This window comes from Catharus ustulatus, chromosome 1, assembly GCF_009819885.2.
Source record: "Catharus ustulatus isolate bCatUst1 chromosome 1, bCatUst1.pri.v2, whole genome shotgun sequence".
Classification (NCBI taxonomy): Eukaryota; Metazoa; Chordata; class Aves; order Passeriformes; family Turdidae; genus Catharus; species Catharus ustulatus.
In genome coordinates, this window is record NC_046221.1 from 43,026,487 (window position 1) to 43,039,713 (window position 13,227).

The following is a 13,227-nucleotide window of genomic DNA, read 5'->3' on the forward strand; positions in this document are numbered from 1 at the left end:
CAAATTACAGAATCTACATAACATCCAAACTTCAGCACTGCAAAGGGACCAGCTTATGATTTTTTGCATATTTCTGTCAAACACCATCTATGGTACTAGCTTTTCTGATAGAATATCATACTGCTTCATCATCTTCAGTAAGGCAATATACAGTAAATCCACGAATACAAGCCGCACTGAGTATAAGCTGCATCTCTGGGTGTTGGCAAATATTTCGTTTTTTGTCCATTAATAAGCCGCACCTGAATATAAGCCGCTCTGTCGTTCGCAGCGAGGACCCGCGTGCAACAAAGTTGCCAAATAGTAACAGAACGGCAGCAGAGCGGGGTTTACTGGCTCGTCTCGGGCTGTGCAGGCTCGGCCCGCTCGGGGCTGCTGACGGGGCCAGGTAGCCCAGCCCGGCGGGGCCACTGGGGACCAGCCGCCGCTGCCACTGGGCTCGGTCACCACGGCCCGCCACTGCCCCGTGGCGGTAGGCAGGGACGGAGCCCCCCGCCGCCTCCCCGAGCCGCGGCAGTGGCGGCCCGGGTCCCCCCTCTCCTCCCCGAGCCACGGCAATGGCGGTACGAGGCCCCCCCGTCTCTTCCCCGGGTTGTGGCAGAGGAGGGAAGGAAAGACCTCTCCCTCCTCTCTCCCCGCCCCCTGTGCTGCCTGCAGGCAGCCAGGCTCCACCCGCGGTGCAACAGAGTAGCAATATGTAACAATCGCAAAATGCCGACTTTGCAGCTGCTTGGGTCGGCACTCTGGCAGGCACTTCTGAGGTTGTAAATGTCAGAAAATTACTCACATATTAGCCGCTCCTGATTATTAGCCGCATTTCCGGTTTAGGAGCAAAATCTTAGTCAAATTGGTGCGGTTTGTATTCGTGAAATTACTGTATGTCTTGTTTTTAAGCAAGAGACTACAGTAATTATTCTATCAGAAAATCTTTTCTTCATCAAGAATCATTTGATCATGTTTTTTTTCCATTTCTGTAGAAAGATTTTAGAAGCAGTGAGCAACTCTTATTTTCATGAAGCTTCCAAATGGAGGAAAAAAGATGTCAAACACACACCTATGAACAGCCAAGCACTTTCCCTCTCAGCCTCACTGCTGTAAAGATTTCAGTGCATGCTTTAATTAGAACTGCCATTCTTTAGTTGACTTCTATAGGTCAGGGACGAGAAGAGGAAGCAGACAAGCATACCAACAGAGGGAACAGTGAAGTTCAAAAGGCAAAGCAATTTGATGTGCACAGAAGAACCAAAACAACACTGAGAAGGACGTGACATTTTCGCTAATTTGGCTTTACGGAAAGTTACCATGCAGATGTTAAAAATGCCCAGACAATGATCCATTTAGAAATGTAAATGTACCTCTGTGGCCACTCATTATTAAGGTGGAAAGAAAACCAAAGATCTGTTACAGTCATTCTTCCAGCTGCGGAGAAAAATTACACACCTGCCTTATAACAATTTGATAAAAGTGTTAAGTTTGAGGCATTAATGCAGGTGCTGTTTCACACAATAGCCAAACTGCCACTGCAGTTGACACCTGAAAGGGGCCGGTTTGGACAATTTTTTCCTCCACTATTTTATCAAGAGGTAAGCAAGTAGAGAACCAGAGAGAGAGACACACATTCTTCAGAGAGGTGGTCAGAGAGCTAAGTTCTTTTTAATAGGATACATTTTTTTCTACTTCTGATGCCCAAATTAACAAAGAACTGGAAACACAACAAAACCCACACAAAAGGTGCCAGCAGAAGGTAGGGAACTGGATTGCAATTTACAGCTGCAAAGAATCAGCAAATGAGTTCAGCTTAAAGATGAATCCACACCATCCAATTTTAAGCAGCTAGCTCACTGCGCATCTCCAAACCAAAAGCTGAAACAAAGGAGAGTCTGTCCTTACTCTAACACAAACCTAAGCTGAAAGTTACTGAGTTCAGAAGCAACTTCACAAGATAAAGGTTCTGCTCCCTGTCACATTCTTGATACAGACACACTGAGATATACAAGAGTTATATGCAAATCCAGCAATCAATCTACACACTGGCACTAAGAGCTGGTTTAAAAACCCGTGTTTGTTTTCAGTAGTGCTTTTACAGCCACCATCATAAAGCAGTCAAGAAAAAAGGAGAATGAAACAGAAAAACTAAAAAGCTTGTGAAAATTTCTGGATACAAAATTGTTCTTGGAAGTTACCACAGAAATTATGCATAAGCCTACATCTTGAAACCATTTTATATCACTGAATTCAAATTTGACTAATGCTTTAATTAAAGCTTGTACAAAATATTCACTAAAAATAGTCTCAAAGAAGCAGCAATCCTATCCAGACAGGAGATTTCTTCCAATGCAATTGATTTGGCTCTTACGGAGGGTGAACAAATTGTAATTAAGTGAAATGAGACTTGTATGGGAATACCAAGAACATTAAGACTATCTGACAGCATAGGAATTATTTGCCAGAGAACACTTTTCTTTTACTGCTTTTATCATTACCATGTAAAATTTAATCAAAACAAAGTCAGAGACTTAGCTTATGTTACACCCACTCATAAAATGTATCGCCACCTTTGGACCATTCATTAGGACACAACTAAATTTAATGTTTAATATAAAATTTTTCTTTTTTCAATCACTTTAAAAATCAACTTTAAAAACAGTCATGACAGCAAGTCATTCAGTAGCATTTTGAAGCAGGCAGTTGCTTGAAAAAGAAAGGAAATTAATGCTGATCTAGATCCAGTGCAAAAAGGAATGCTCTTCTCTGAGTATTTCACAGAAACAGTGACACAGCTTCAGCTTTGAAAAACATCCTCAAAAGTATCATGTTTTTCTACTAATTCCCTTCCAATAACATCTATTCAAGATTTTAAAAAATCTGTTCTCTCTCCAGTACGAATGACCTGTCACTAAGAGTTACTTGGTACTCTTGGGAACCTTCCTACTGCTTGCCTGGTTATCCCATTATTATTTTTTTCACATTTTAACTATATCCCACAAGCATAACATAAAATATACTTCTCACAGCATATTTTTCACTTCCCATTCTAGTTCATTCAAATGTATGACACCGAAAGAACAGCTAGAAATTTCTACACCTCTGTATTCCTGTGAAAAGGACGAATTCAAGCTGCAGAAGCTGGGAGCAAACACTCAGATTCCAACTTTCCAGATGCTATTTCCAGCAGAGCAGAGCTTGGATTCTGTTCAAACTCCAGAAGCTCAGAACACAATGAGAGACAGATAACTTGCAGTTTTCATTTACTACAGCCCTTAAAGTATGAAGAGAGGGAAGAATAAAGAGATCCAGCCCTGCTGCCAGCAGAATAACAAATGACATCACGACAGTCCTATCAATGGTAGAGCTATTTAACAAAACCCAAAACCACAGATTTTTGCGAAGCCCTTGATTATGCAAAAGTCAAACATATATCCATCTCTATGTCATTAGAGACCTTACTATGTAATTCCAGACCCTAAGCTAAACACAAAAGAAACAGTAAGGTGGCTAAAAATAGCATAATGCTGTTTTATGTAGATTTAAAATATTTTAAAGATCATGTTTCTACTCCCATGTTAATAATCATTTAGCATAAAGTACCATCATCTACAAGAAAAAGAATAAAAAATCACAAAGAAATGAAGTAGTTCTTGCTTCTCATACCGTTTTACCAGGCGGCAGTGAGTAGGAAGAAACTTTGAGGAAAAGGAAAAAGAAAATAAAGAAAAAGAATAGAAATGCAGTGGGTTTTTTTTCTAGTTTCTGGAGTTTCTGTGAAGGATTGCTACCTTGCACACAATATCTGATCTCCAAAGTCTAATTATTGTACATTCTAGCTTTTGATTCCTTCCTTTAATAAAGAAAAGCAGAGAGAAGTTTTAAAACGTACTTGTAGTTGAAATTCAAGTTACCACTAGATGCAATGCTAAAGTCAGGACTGAGAACATAGGAGGGGGAAAAGGAAAAAAAAAAACATATTAAAAACAACAGAGAAAAATTGTCACAAGGTTTCTAGGAACAGGTAAGCATAAAATTGCTTCAAGTACAGTCCACTTCCGAAAAAAGAAGTAGAGTCATCAGTGGTCTCGTTTGAAGCATATAAATTCCCAACATGTTATTTTCTGGGCTGCTAATTTTAAAAATACAGATAATAGATATTCTCTATTTGCTCTGTGGCTTACAAAAGCAGAGAATTAAAAGTGCTTCACTAACAAATATTTCAAGTGAAAACTGACCTAGCCTGATTTGTAACACAGAGGTAAGAAGAATAGTTTTCTTCGGCATTTCTATTTTATACTCAACAGATTAAAAGTAATTAAAACATACCTATTCCAAAGTACATCTATACTGCAACTTCCTATGCCAAGTTTGTGTAACTCATTGGTTTTTAAGGAAAAGGCAAGAACCCTCTTCCTACTAGCTGAAATATTCTTTCATTTAGTTCTTGTGCTACATATGTCCACCACATCTCAGTTAAGGAAATCCTTTTATTTTCTCGCACAATGAGCATAGGAACCACGAGCAAATCACAGCATTGTTGGTGACTATGCAAGAATACAAGTACAGTAATTTCACGAGTATAAGGTGCACCAGAGTATAAGGCGCACTTTCGGGTGTCGGCAAATTTCCGAACTCTGTCCATATATAAGGCGCACCGGACTATAAGGCGCACTTTTTTTTGCAGCGAGCATCTGTGTGCAACAAAGTAACCAATTAGTAACAATTACATCAGCCATGCTGTCTTGTGTTACAATACAGGATGTGATCAAAGTATCTATTCTATCATCATCTGTTGTGACCAGGTGGGGCAGTGATCTTTATCTCTGTGGGAGATACTCTGCTAATGGGCCATCCACTGAAACCAGTAGGGCATTGTTCTTTATCTTTACACCCCCCCATCCTTCCTCCATGGAGTTCTCTTCTGCTAATGGCCCATTGAGTCCCACTGTGTGACTGACAAAATTACTTCATCCCACTGGGAGTTGCTCCAGCCAGGGGGAGAACCCACTGTTTCCTACCTAGATAAATACTGAAATTCTGGGACATCAAGTCTCCCTCTTTTCCCTGGACTCCAGAGGAAAACTGGACTCTTTTTTCCATATCATCGCTGGACCTTCAGAGGGAGGTTGCACCCTTCTACAAGACCACTGCTTCAACTGAACCACATCTGTCACTGCAGGAGGACTGTAGCCACCATTTAATGGGACTGCTACCAACACCCTGACTGACGGGTGTCACCCTGACGAGCTGTCAAGTTGTACTCCGACTTTGTGTCTTAGTTTTGAGGACAGGTGTCTGCTAAGAAAGGTAGAAGCCTCTCTTAGAAATGATGACTGTAAACCCCCTCCCTCCAAACTATTATAATTTTGAAATCAAGGGGCTCTCAGGCAAAGACATGAGAATTAGGAATAACAGTTCTTTTCTAGGGAAATTAAAATAGAAATACAGTGCTACAAAGAAACAAACTCCAAACCCTGACAAAGTCAAGGTACAACCTGACACCCCATCAGGCAGGGTGTTGGTAGCAGTTTGATTAAATAGTGGCTGCAGTCTTCTTGCAGTGATAGGTGTGGTTCAGTTGAAGCAGTGCTCCTGTAGAAGGTGCAGTTTCCTTCCAGAGGTCTAGTAGTGATGTGGAGAAATCCCGGGTTTTTTTAGAGTCCGGTAAAGAAAGGGCTACCCGGTGTCCTAGAATTTCAGTTTTTATCTAGGTAGGAAATGCTGGGCTCTCCCCACTGGCTGGAGCAACTCTCAATGGGATAAAGTAATTTTATCAGTCACATTGTGAGACTCAATAGGCCATTAGCAGAAGAGAATTCCATGGAGGAAGGATGGGGGGTGCAAAGATAAAGAACAATGCCCTACTGGTTTCAATGGATGGCCCATTAGCAGAATATCTCCCACTGAGATAAAGATCACTGCCCCACCTGGTAACAACAGACAGTGATAGAACAGATACTTTGATCACATCCTGTATTGTAACCCAAGACACTTTGTCACTGTTCGGGGTTTGCTTCTTTGTAGTACTGCATTTCTATCTTAATTTTCCTAATAAAGAACTGTTATTCCTAATTTCCATATCTTTGCATGAGAGCCGCTTAATTTCAAAATTATAATAATTTGGAGGGAGGGGGTTTACATTCTCCATTTCTAAGAGAGGCTTCTGCCTTTCTTAGCAGACACCTGTCCTCCAAACCAGGACACGTGCCAAGCCCCACTGAGCCCCGCGCAGTTCGGCTTGCACTCACACTACCAGGTTGGCAAATTTCCAAACTTTGTCCATATATAAGGCACTCCGGAGTATAAGGTGCACTTCCAGGTTTGGACCAAAATTTTAGTCAAAAGGGTGCGCCTTACATGCATGAAATTACTGTAGTTAGTGAGATGCTCCCCATTCTAAAGCCTTCCTGTTTCCAAAAGTTGTGCCTAACATCTTCTGTGACAAACTGTATTTACTAGCCTCCCTCCTCATTTACTCAAGACTTTCTAACAAAAATTTGCTTTTCAAATGCTTTTCAAATCTATAAACACTTTTGGGATCCAAAGCATCCCAAAATATTCTCCACTTCCTATTCATGTCCTTTTGGGGCTTTTTTTTGTTTATTTTTTTGTTTTGCCTGTTTTCAACTGCTTTTCTTTGAGGGTCCTCATACCAATATTATTCATAGCTAGCAAGTAACTTCCTAATCAGCCACTGCAGAGAACTTACTATACAGATTTGCCCTTTCCATTCTCATCAACAGAAAAAAAAGACTACAATGAAGTCAAATTTCATCACACAAAGCTTATCCTGTACAGAAGAACAACAAATATGATGAAAAGTACTTCATTTTCCCCACTCTAAGTTTTCATTTCAGAAATGGAAAGGGTCTGATAAAAGTATTCATTACAAGTATTTGACAGAGTTAGAGCAGTCTAAGTATTATCCCTTTTTTTTCCTAATAATTTCTAAAATTTTGTTTGCTTTCTTTGGACCACTACTAATTGCTGTTTATTTTCACTGTTGCAACACCAAGGTTTTTCTCTTGACACATTAATGAATTCAGAAGAAAATATGTAGATACTACTCCTGTTGGAGGAGCTCAACATAGAAAGGTAGTCTGAAGAGAAATTATTACTAAGTGAAACAGTTTTTACCTAAGGAAGAAATATGATCCCAACTTCAGTTCTACAAAGATCAGTTTCAACTAAATTACTGCCATTTCAAAAGAAATTTCACTATTAAAATCAAATAATTTATCACAAGCAGGAAAATAATAAAGACAAAACCAGTATTAAGAAATACTATAAAAATTAATAGACTGTAGAAGCACAAGAATCATTATGCCATTGCACAAGTCTCCACTATCATATATACTGAACAGCAGTTTCACCACCTCATCACAGTTAAATTATAGATGCTAAACATTAAAATGAATTTAAGAAGTGACCAGAAAATATTCTGAGGAATAATTCCTTGATGACAACTGAGTATAAAAAGTTGGGATCACTATCTGGCACAGGAGTTGCAAATCAAGAGCAAGTTTAAGAGTACCCTGATCAATTAGAGTTGTGCCTTTCCGAGTAGTACAGGGGCACATCCATATAAAAACTATATTGAATTCCAATGCACAAGAATTTTAAAAGTACTGAAATACTGAAGCTACTTAATTCTCCTTCAAAAAGGGTTTTATTTGTACCACAATTCATGCCATTTTTACTTCGAGGTTAGAGACAGCCTCAATCCACCATTTTGCTATGTCTACACAGTCTTTTTACCTGCCTGACACATTTAGCTGTTTGAGGACAAAAATTGTAGACAATTAGTTCCAAAGAAGTAAATAATATAAATCTTCATATGATGAGCTCTTTCCAATTTAGTAAAGAAGATGAAGACTGACTGCTGCTAACATCAATCTGAAACTTCCCATAATAAAAGTCCTATAACAAATTGTATAAAATTAGATAAAAATGTATTAGTTAACACTTACAATACCAATCAGGACATCACATGGTGTTTATTAATAAATGGTTGAATCAGTCACTCAATTACCCATGCACTTCACTAATTTGTCATAAGCAGGAAAATGTTTACTTATTAAGATCACCCAAACTGACTTAAGCCTGCTCCAGTTAGTGACAAATGACAGCTTGCTGCTTTTACTCAAAAACCCTCTGAACATCAACCCACTCATTATAGCAGCCAATCATCCAGGCTATGCTAATTTTCACCTACTCCACTTAAAACATAGTAATTACTTCTCACTCTTAATTATTTACCTTAGAATCACTTTCCTTGTGATGTCTGGCACAGGATCGAAGCTGAGTTATCCAGTACTGTTTCTCCTTTGCATCAGCAGCTAGAAGAGAAACAAGAAAATGGAGGTGATCACACATAAATCAATACCCATTTTTGTACAAGAGGTGACAGAGCAGGGCAGAGGGGGAAAGATTAATTATTGGTTAGGATGCAGTATAAATCCTAATTTATGCTACATAAGTACACTAAAGTTTTTCAGTGCAACACATCTAAACCTGTACTTAAGAGGTCAGTTGGAAGAAATAAGCTTCTGGGTCTTCTTCACAGTTATGTCCTTCACATGTTAGTAAAAACAGAACTACCTACCTCAAGAAGATGTTTTTGTTCAAAAATTTTCATCCACTTTTGTTTTACTTGTCTGTCTTTGTGAAGGACAAAGGCCACACCACAGTATTTAAATCCATAAAAGTTCTACACTCAGGTTGTCAATCAGCTACAGACAAGCTACCAGTTCCCCAGATACTTAAGTGCTTTTTTTTTAATGTAGTTCAGCTAAATCTCTCTCTAAACCCAAGTCATTCACATGCAACTTAAAGACACAGGAATAAAAATCACAATTTCCCCCATGCATTTTTAAAAACCAGCTTTAAAAATTACTGAAGAGTTTGTCTGCTCTAAAATGGCTCCCGTGTAATACAGTAAGCCAGTTTAACAGAGAGGTTTCTTTTTTCTTAAACAACTACTACAGGGATCCTCATTAAGAATGGCAATACAGAGTTGATAATTTCAGTAAATATTTCCTCTTACTTCCTCTGCTATTGAGTATCTTAATGGTTATTGACTCAGCATAAAAACTGTTTACTGATTTTAATTAAATTCACAGACATCATTAAATTAAAAGCAGCATATTGTAAGTATTTGATAATTTCAAGTGATTGGAAAAGCATAATGAAATAACAAGTGTTCATGACTTCTAGCTGTGTAACTTTCAAAGCATTTTGACAGAAATTCTCCCTGGTTGTTTCTGAATTCAGTTCTGTGTCTGTAAGAGCAACACACACTACCACAGGGGACCCCTGCATGCTCAGTCCTGCTGGACAACTGATGGTCAGAATAAAACTAATAATACTTCTGTTACTGTATTATGCATCTTTCTTTTCTTTTTACATAACTGTTTATTTTTTATAAATTATTTATAAACTAGATTCCAGATTTGGAAGCATCATGATCAACCAACCATACTGAAAATACCTTAAAATCAGAACACTGCCATTTTTTTCCTTCCTTTTTTGTAAATATTCCAAAGTAACTCCTATATATCTTATATTGTCTGTCTTATACTTGGGAACAAGGGAAGGGAAAACAATGTGCTCATTCCCATTGAGCATTCAATTACTTCAAGACTGATTATATAATATCTTAGCAGCCTCTCACTGGTATTTTTCCTTTCTTTGACCCATCATCAGATTCATTACTGCACATTATCTGCAGGATGGTAGCAGGGAAGAACAGTATTAAAAAATAAATGTTATGCCATGGACAACAATGAAAGCAGCTTTTTCTTCCTTTGGAAGCAAGTAAGATATAGCATTCAATCAAAATGCCACAGTAACAGATTGCAGAAGCCACCTTGAGGTACCTTCCAGTCCTGAAAGTCTAAACATTGTAAAGTCACATGCACTTAACTCCAGATTACTCCTCGACCGTGTTTTAAAACATACTGTGTAATAACAAAGCTTTATAGCCACTACTTTCTGACAGCACAGGGAAGTTAAAGAAATGAGACACGAGAGAAGATAAGCAGAAGTGGGAGCAGAAAACAACAATTCAGCTGGCGCTGTAAGCAGCACTGTACCTCTTAACTTGTACATCTCTCCATTAGCAGAGTAGACCACCAGCATGTGTGGCACTTCATCACTGGGCGATATTATAGCTCCAGCTAAAGACAAGGCTCCTCGTGGCTTTGGGCTCTGGTTTTTAGTTTGTTCATTCATGAAATACTGCAGAATCCCCGTCTCAAAGTCCAGCACAAAGTATCTGTTGAAACAAATTACAAGCATATAGCATTTCCGCAGAAGTTATTCATGCACTAACCAAACAAAGGGCACAGATTGATCTTAAATCAAGACCATAAATATACAAATTAGGTTAAAGTAATGTTTGCAATTACAGTTTTATAAGGTACTGTTATTAGGTTTGGTTTTTCAGGGGTAGGCAATCTATTCCTTTATTTGTAACACATGCCATTTCACAATAAACCAACACCTAGGACTGAAAGATCATACAAAAAATAATTAACTGGGTTGCCCAAGTGCACTAAATGAAAGTGAAGGTATTTCAAAGTTGGCGTATCATCCTCAAGAGTTGAAAACGTTTCCTTTTTTCTACAAATAAATCCATCTTTCGCAACAGCAGACCCTAAATTCCATTTTCCTCTGGAATTCTTCTATGCTATTACACAGAACAATTATTTAGGAACAGACATGGTTGTCTGGCTCACATGAAGGTCAGTCTATTACAACCCTAAACAGACTAGAGCAAGATCACCCAAATGCAGGTTACTCCCCTTAGCTGTTTCTAAAAAACCACCCCTAACAATCTGGCTAATCCCACTAACCCGGGCATTTGCAATGCACAGTATTTGTTACTTTTCCTCTAAGATAAGATTAACATAGGTCATAAGAATTTGTGTACAATATTTCAGAAACTGATCATTCAGACTTCTATAGCTTTGTATATCCCAACTTTGCTTGTTAGCACATTGTCTTAGCGCTTTCAAAATATCCCCAGTACAGAACATCTCTAACCTTTCCCATCACAGAACATTTCCAGGATGGTCTCCAGGATGGTCTTCACAGCCTGCAGCTATTAGTGGTGGTCTGCTCCTTTATTTATTCACACTAAATAAGCCTGGATATGATGCAAGCAGTTATTGCCTAAAATTTAGTTTCAGACATTTTGTTTGGGACCCCCTTCCTTTGCTGCAGTTATGCTTAACTCTCTACTGTCACTATCTTCGCATCAGAGCAAAGACCAAATTCTCTTTCAATTGTTACAGATTAACAACCTTGTCCCAAAGAATTTTAAGCCAGTGCATCACTACATCCTTCACTTCTCCCCTAACTCCATCTCCAGCAAGCACTTCTGCATCCTTTTCCTCAAGAAACAAATGGAAAGCCTCCCTTTCATAAACATGTAAACATGATGAATCACACCACTTCACCTTCCCTCTACAGGTTATCTTCAACACTAAGAAGGACTAGAGGAATGGTAAGCTGAATGACAAGCACATTTTCAACAGCAGTGTTAAAAATAAGCATGCCCTAAAAGAAAACTGCCAAAATTTCAGATTACCTTACTGTATTGTGTTGTACCAGTTCATAACCTTCCTGCTATGTTTGACTTTTAAATGATTTTACAATACTACTCTTCTATTTAAAAAGCATTTTTTTTCTCTTCAGGTTGCTTAGTAGGAGAAAATGATGCAGAAAACGATGCAGAAAATGATGCACTTAACTGTAGAGGAAAACAGCAGAACTGAAAAACTTTTTAAAGTCAGACTTGCATATTTCATAGTAAATTTTAATTTTGCTCATTCTCATTTTTCCAGATATTTTGGGAATATCTGTTACATACTCAAGAGAAAAAGCAGAGCACTAGACAAAAGTGATGCCATGCCCCTGAGTAGCTTGACCCTAGAGCTAATGCTTCTCCCCATCATCCCTGAGCTCAGCAAACAAGTCCAGACTTCCTATGATGTTCATTCCGAGCCTGTGCAGCCTCATTATAATTTCATTGTCCTTTTATTGTTCAGGTACAAATAATTGATTTCAGCCTTTGTTATTTGGCCATTTTTCAATCGATTACTACCTTGGAAATCACCATTGTGGTTACTAAAGTAGAGCTCTACAATTAACAAAAGGAGAAACAACAGCTAGAGGAAGAAAAAAAAAGGAAAGAAAAAGAGAGGCAAGAAAAAGTCTCTTCTCCTATTAAGACCAAAAGATTTGGGGGAAAAAGTTCCTCTGAGTCTATTAGAAGAGAATCTATTAAGTTACATAAACACTATGAGCACTTCAGCTCAGAAACTTCTGCATACTAGACCAGCAAAGCACTCCCAGAATGACTGTAAGCTCCACAAAAATGGGCTTTGCATTGGCTTAACGCTACCCCAGGGAAGGAAACCAGCCATTCGAGTACAGAATATACCTTTACCAGCATAATGACATCCGACAGTAGCAACTTCTGCCAATTCCCACACGCAGAGACGGCATCCTTCCACATCCTTGTTGTAACTGTTACTGCAGTAATGTTAACTGGATTTCTAGCCAACCACAACCTATTTTATGTATAGTCACAGAAAAACCATCATCACTGGCCTTGTACCTTAGGGTTTTTATGATGATGTCTTAGAAGCCTGTAAAAGCAAACAATGTTTCCAAAAATCAAGTCGTAATTTCAAGAAAGACAAAGGTAACCAGTTCTCACAAGCCCTCACATCACCCTCAAGTATCCTGCCTTCTTTCTTGTCCCAAAGAATCAGGAAATTTTCACAACCGTCTTGGTCGTGACACTGCTCACATCACACAAAATCAATCATTTCAGAGGTTATGGTTTGATGTGCAATTCCCCTCTTCACCTTTCACACAGTGGTATCACAGAAAAAGACAAGAATAAACTGCACAGACAACTATAGCCTCACAAAAGAAGCAGGGCAATAACACACTTTGAAAACTGCTAAAAGGATAGAAAAGCCAAGAGAAGGAATAAGAAATTAAATGTCAAATCAAGCAGTGAGGCTTCATACAAAGGATCTGGAGGAAGGAGGAACACAAAGAGACAGGAAAAACAGGAGCAGCTTTCAAAAACATTTTCTCGCATCACAGACCAAATGATAACCCAATTCAGACCATCACAAAACCACAGAAGAAATAGAGACTAGAGTTCTTCATTAACTGAGGATGGAAAAGCATCACACATATAAAGCACAATAGAAGGGT

General features: G+C 38.6%; 1 protein-coding gene across 2 annotated transcripts in view; it reads right to left on the reverse strand.

Moving 5' to 3' along the window:
• Window positions 1-13,227, reverse strand: part of OSBPL10 (oxysterol binding protein like 10) — a 121,588-nt gene that overhangs the window by 76,037 nt on the left and 32,324 nt on the right. For both annotated transcript variants that reach the window (XM_042779885.1, XM_033077806.1), the window contains exons 2-3: window positions 10,083-10,264; window positions 8,248-8,327 (exon numbers count right to left, since the gene is read on the reverse strand). In XM_042779885.1, the coding sequence (XP_042635819.1) occupies window positions 8,248-8,327; window positions 10,083-10,221 (219 nt within the window). In that variant the 5' untranslated portion in view covers window positions 10,222-10,264. The remainder of the gene's footprint in view (window positions 1-8,247; window positions 8,328-10,082; window positions 10,265-13,227) is intronic.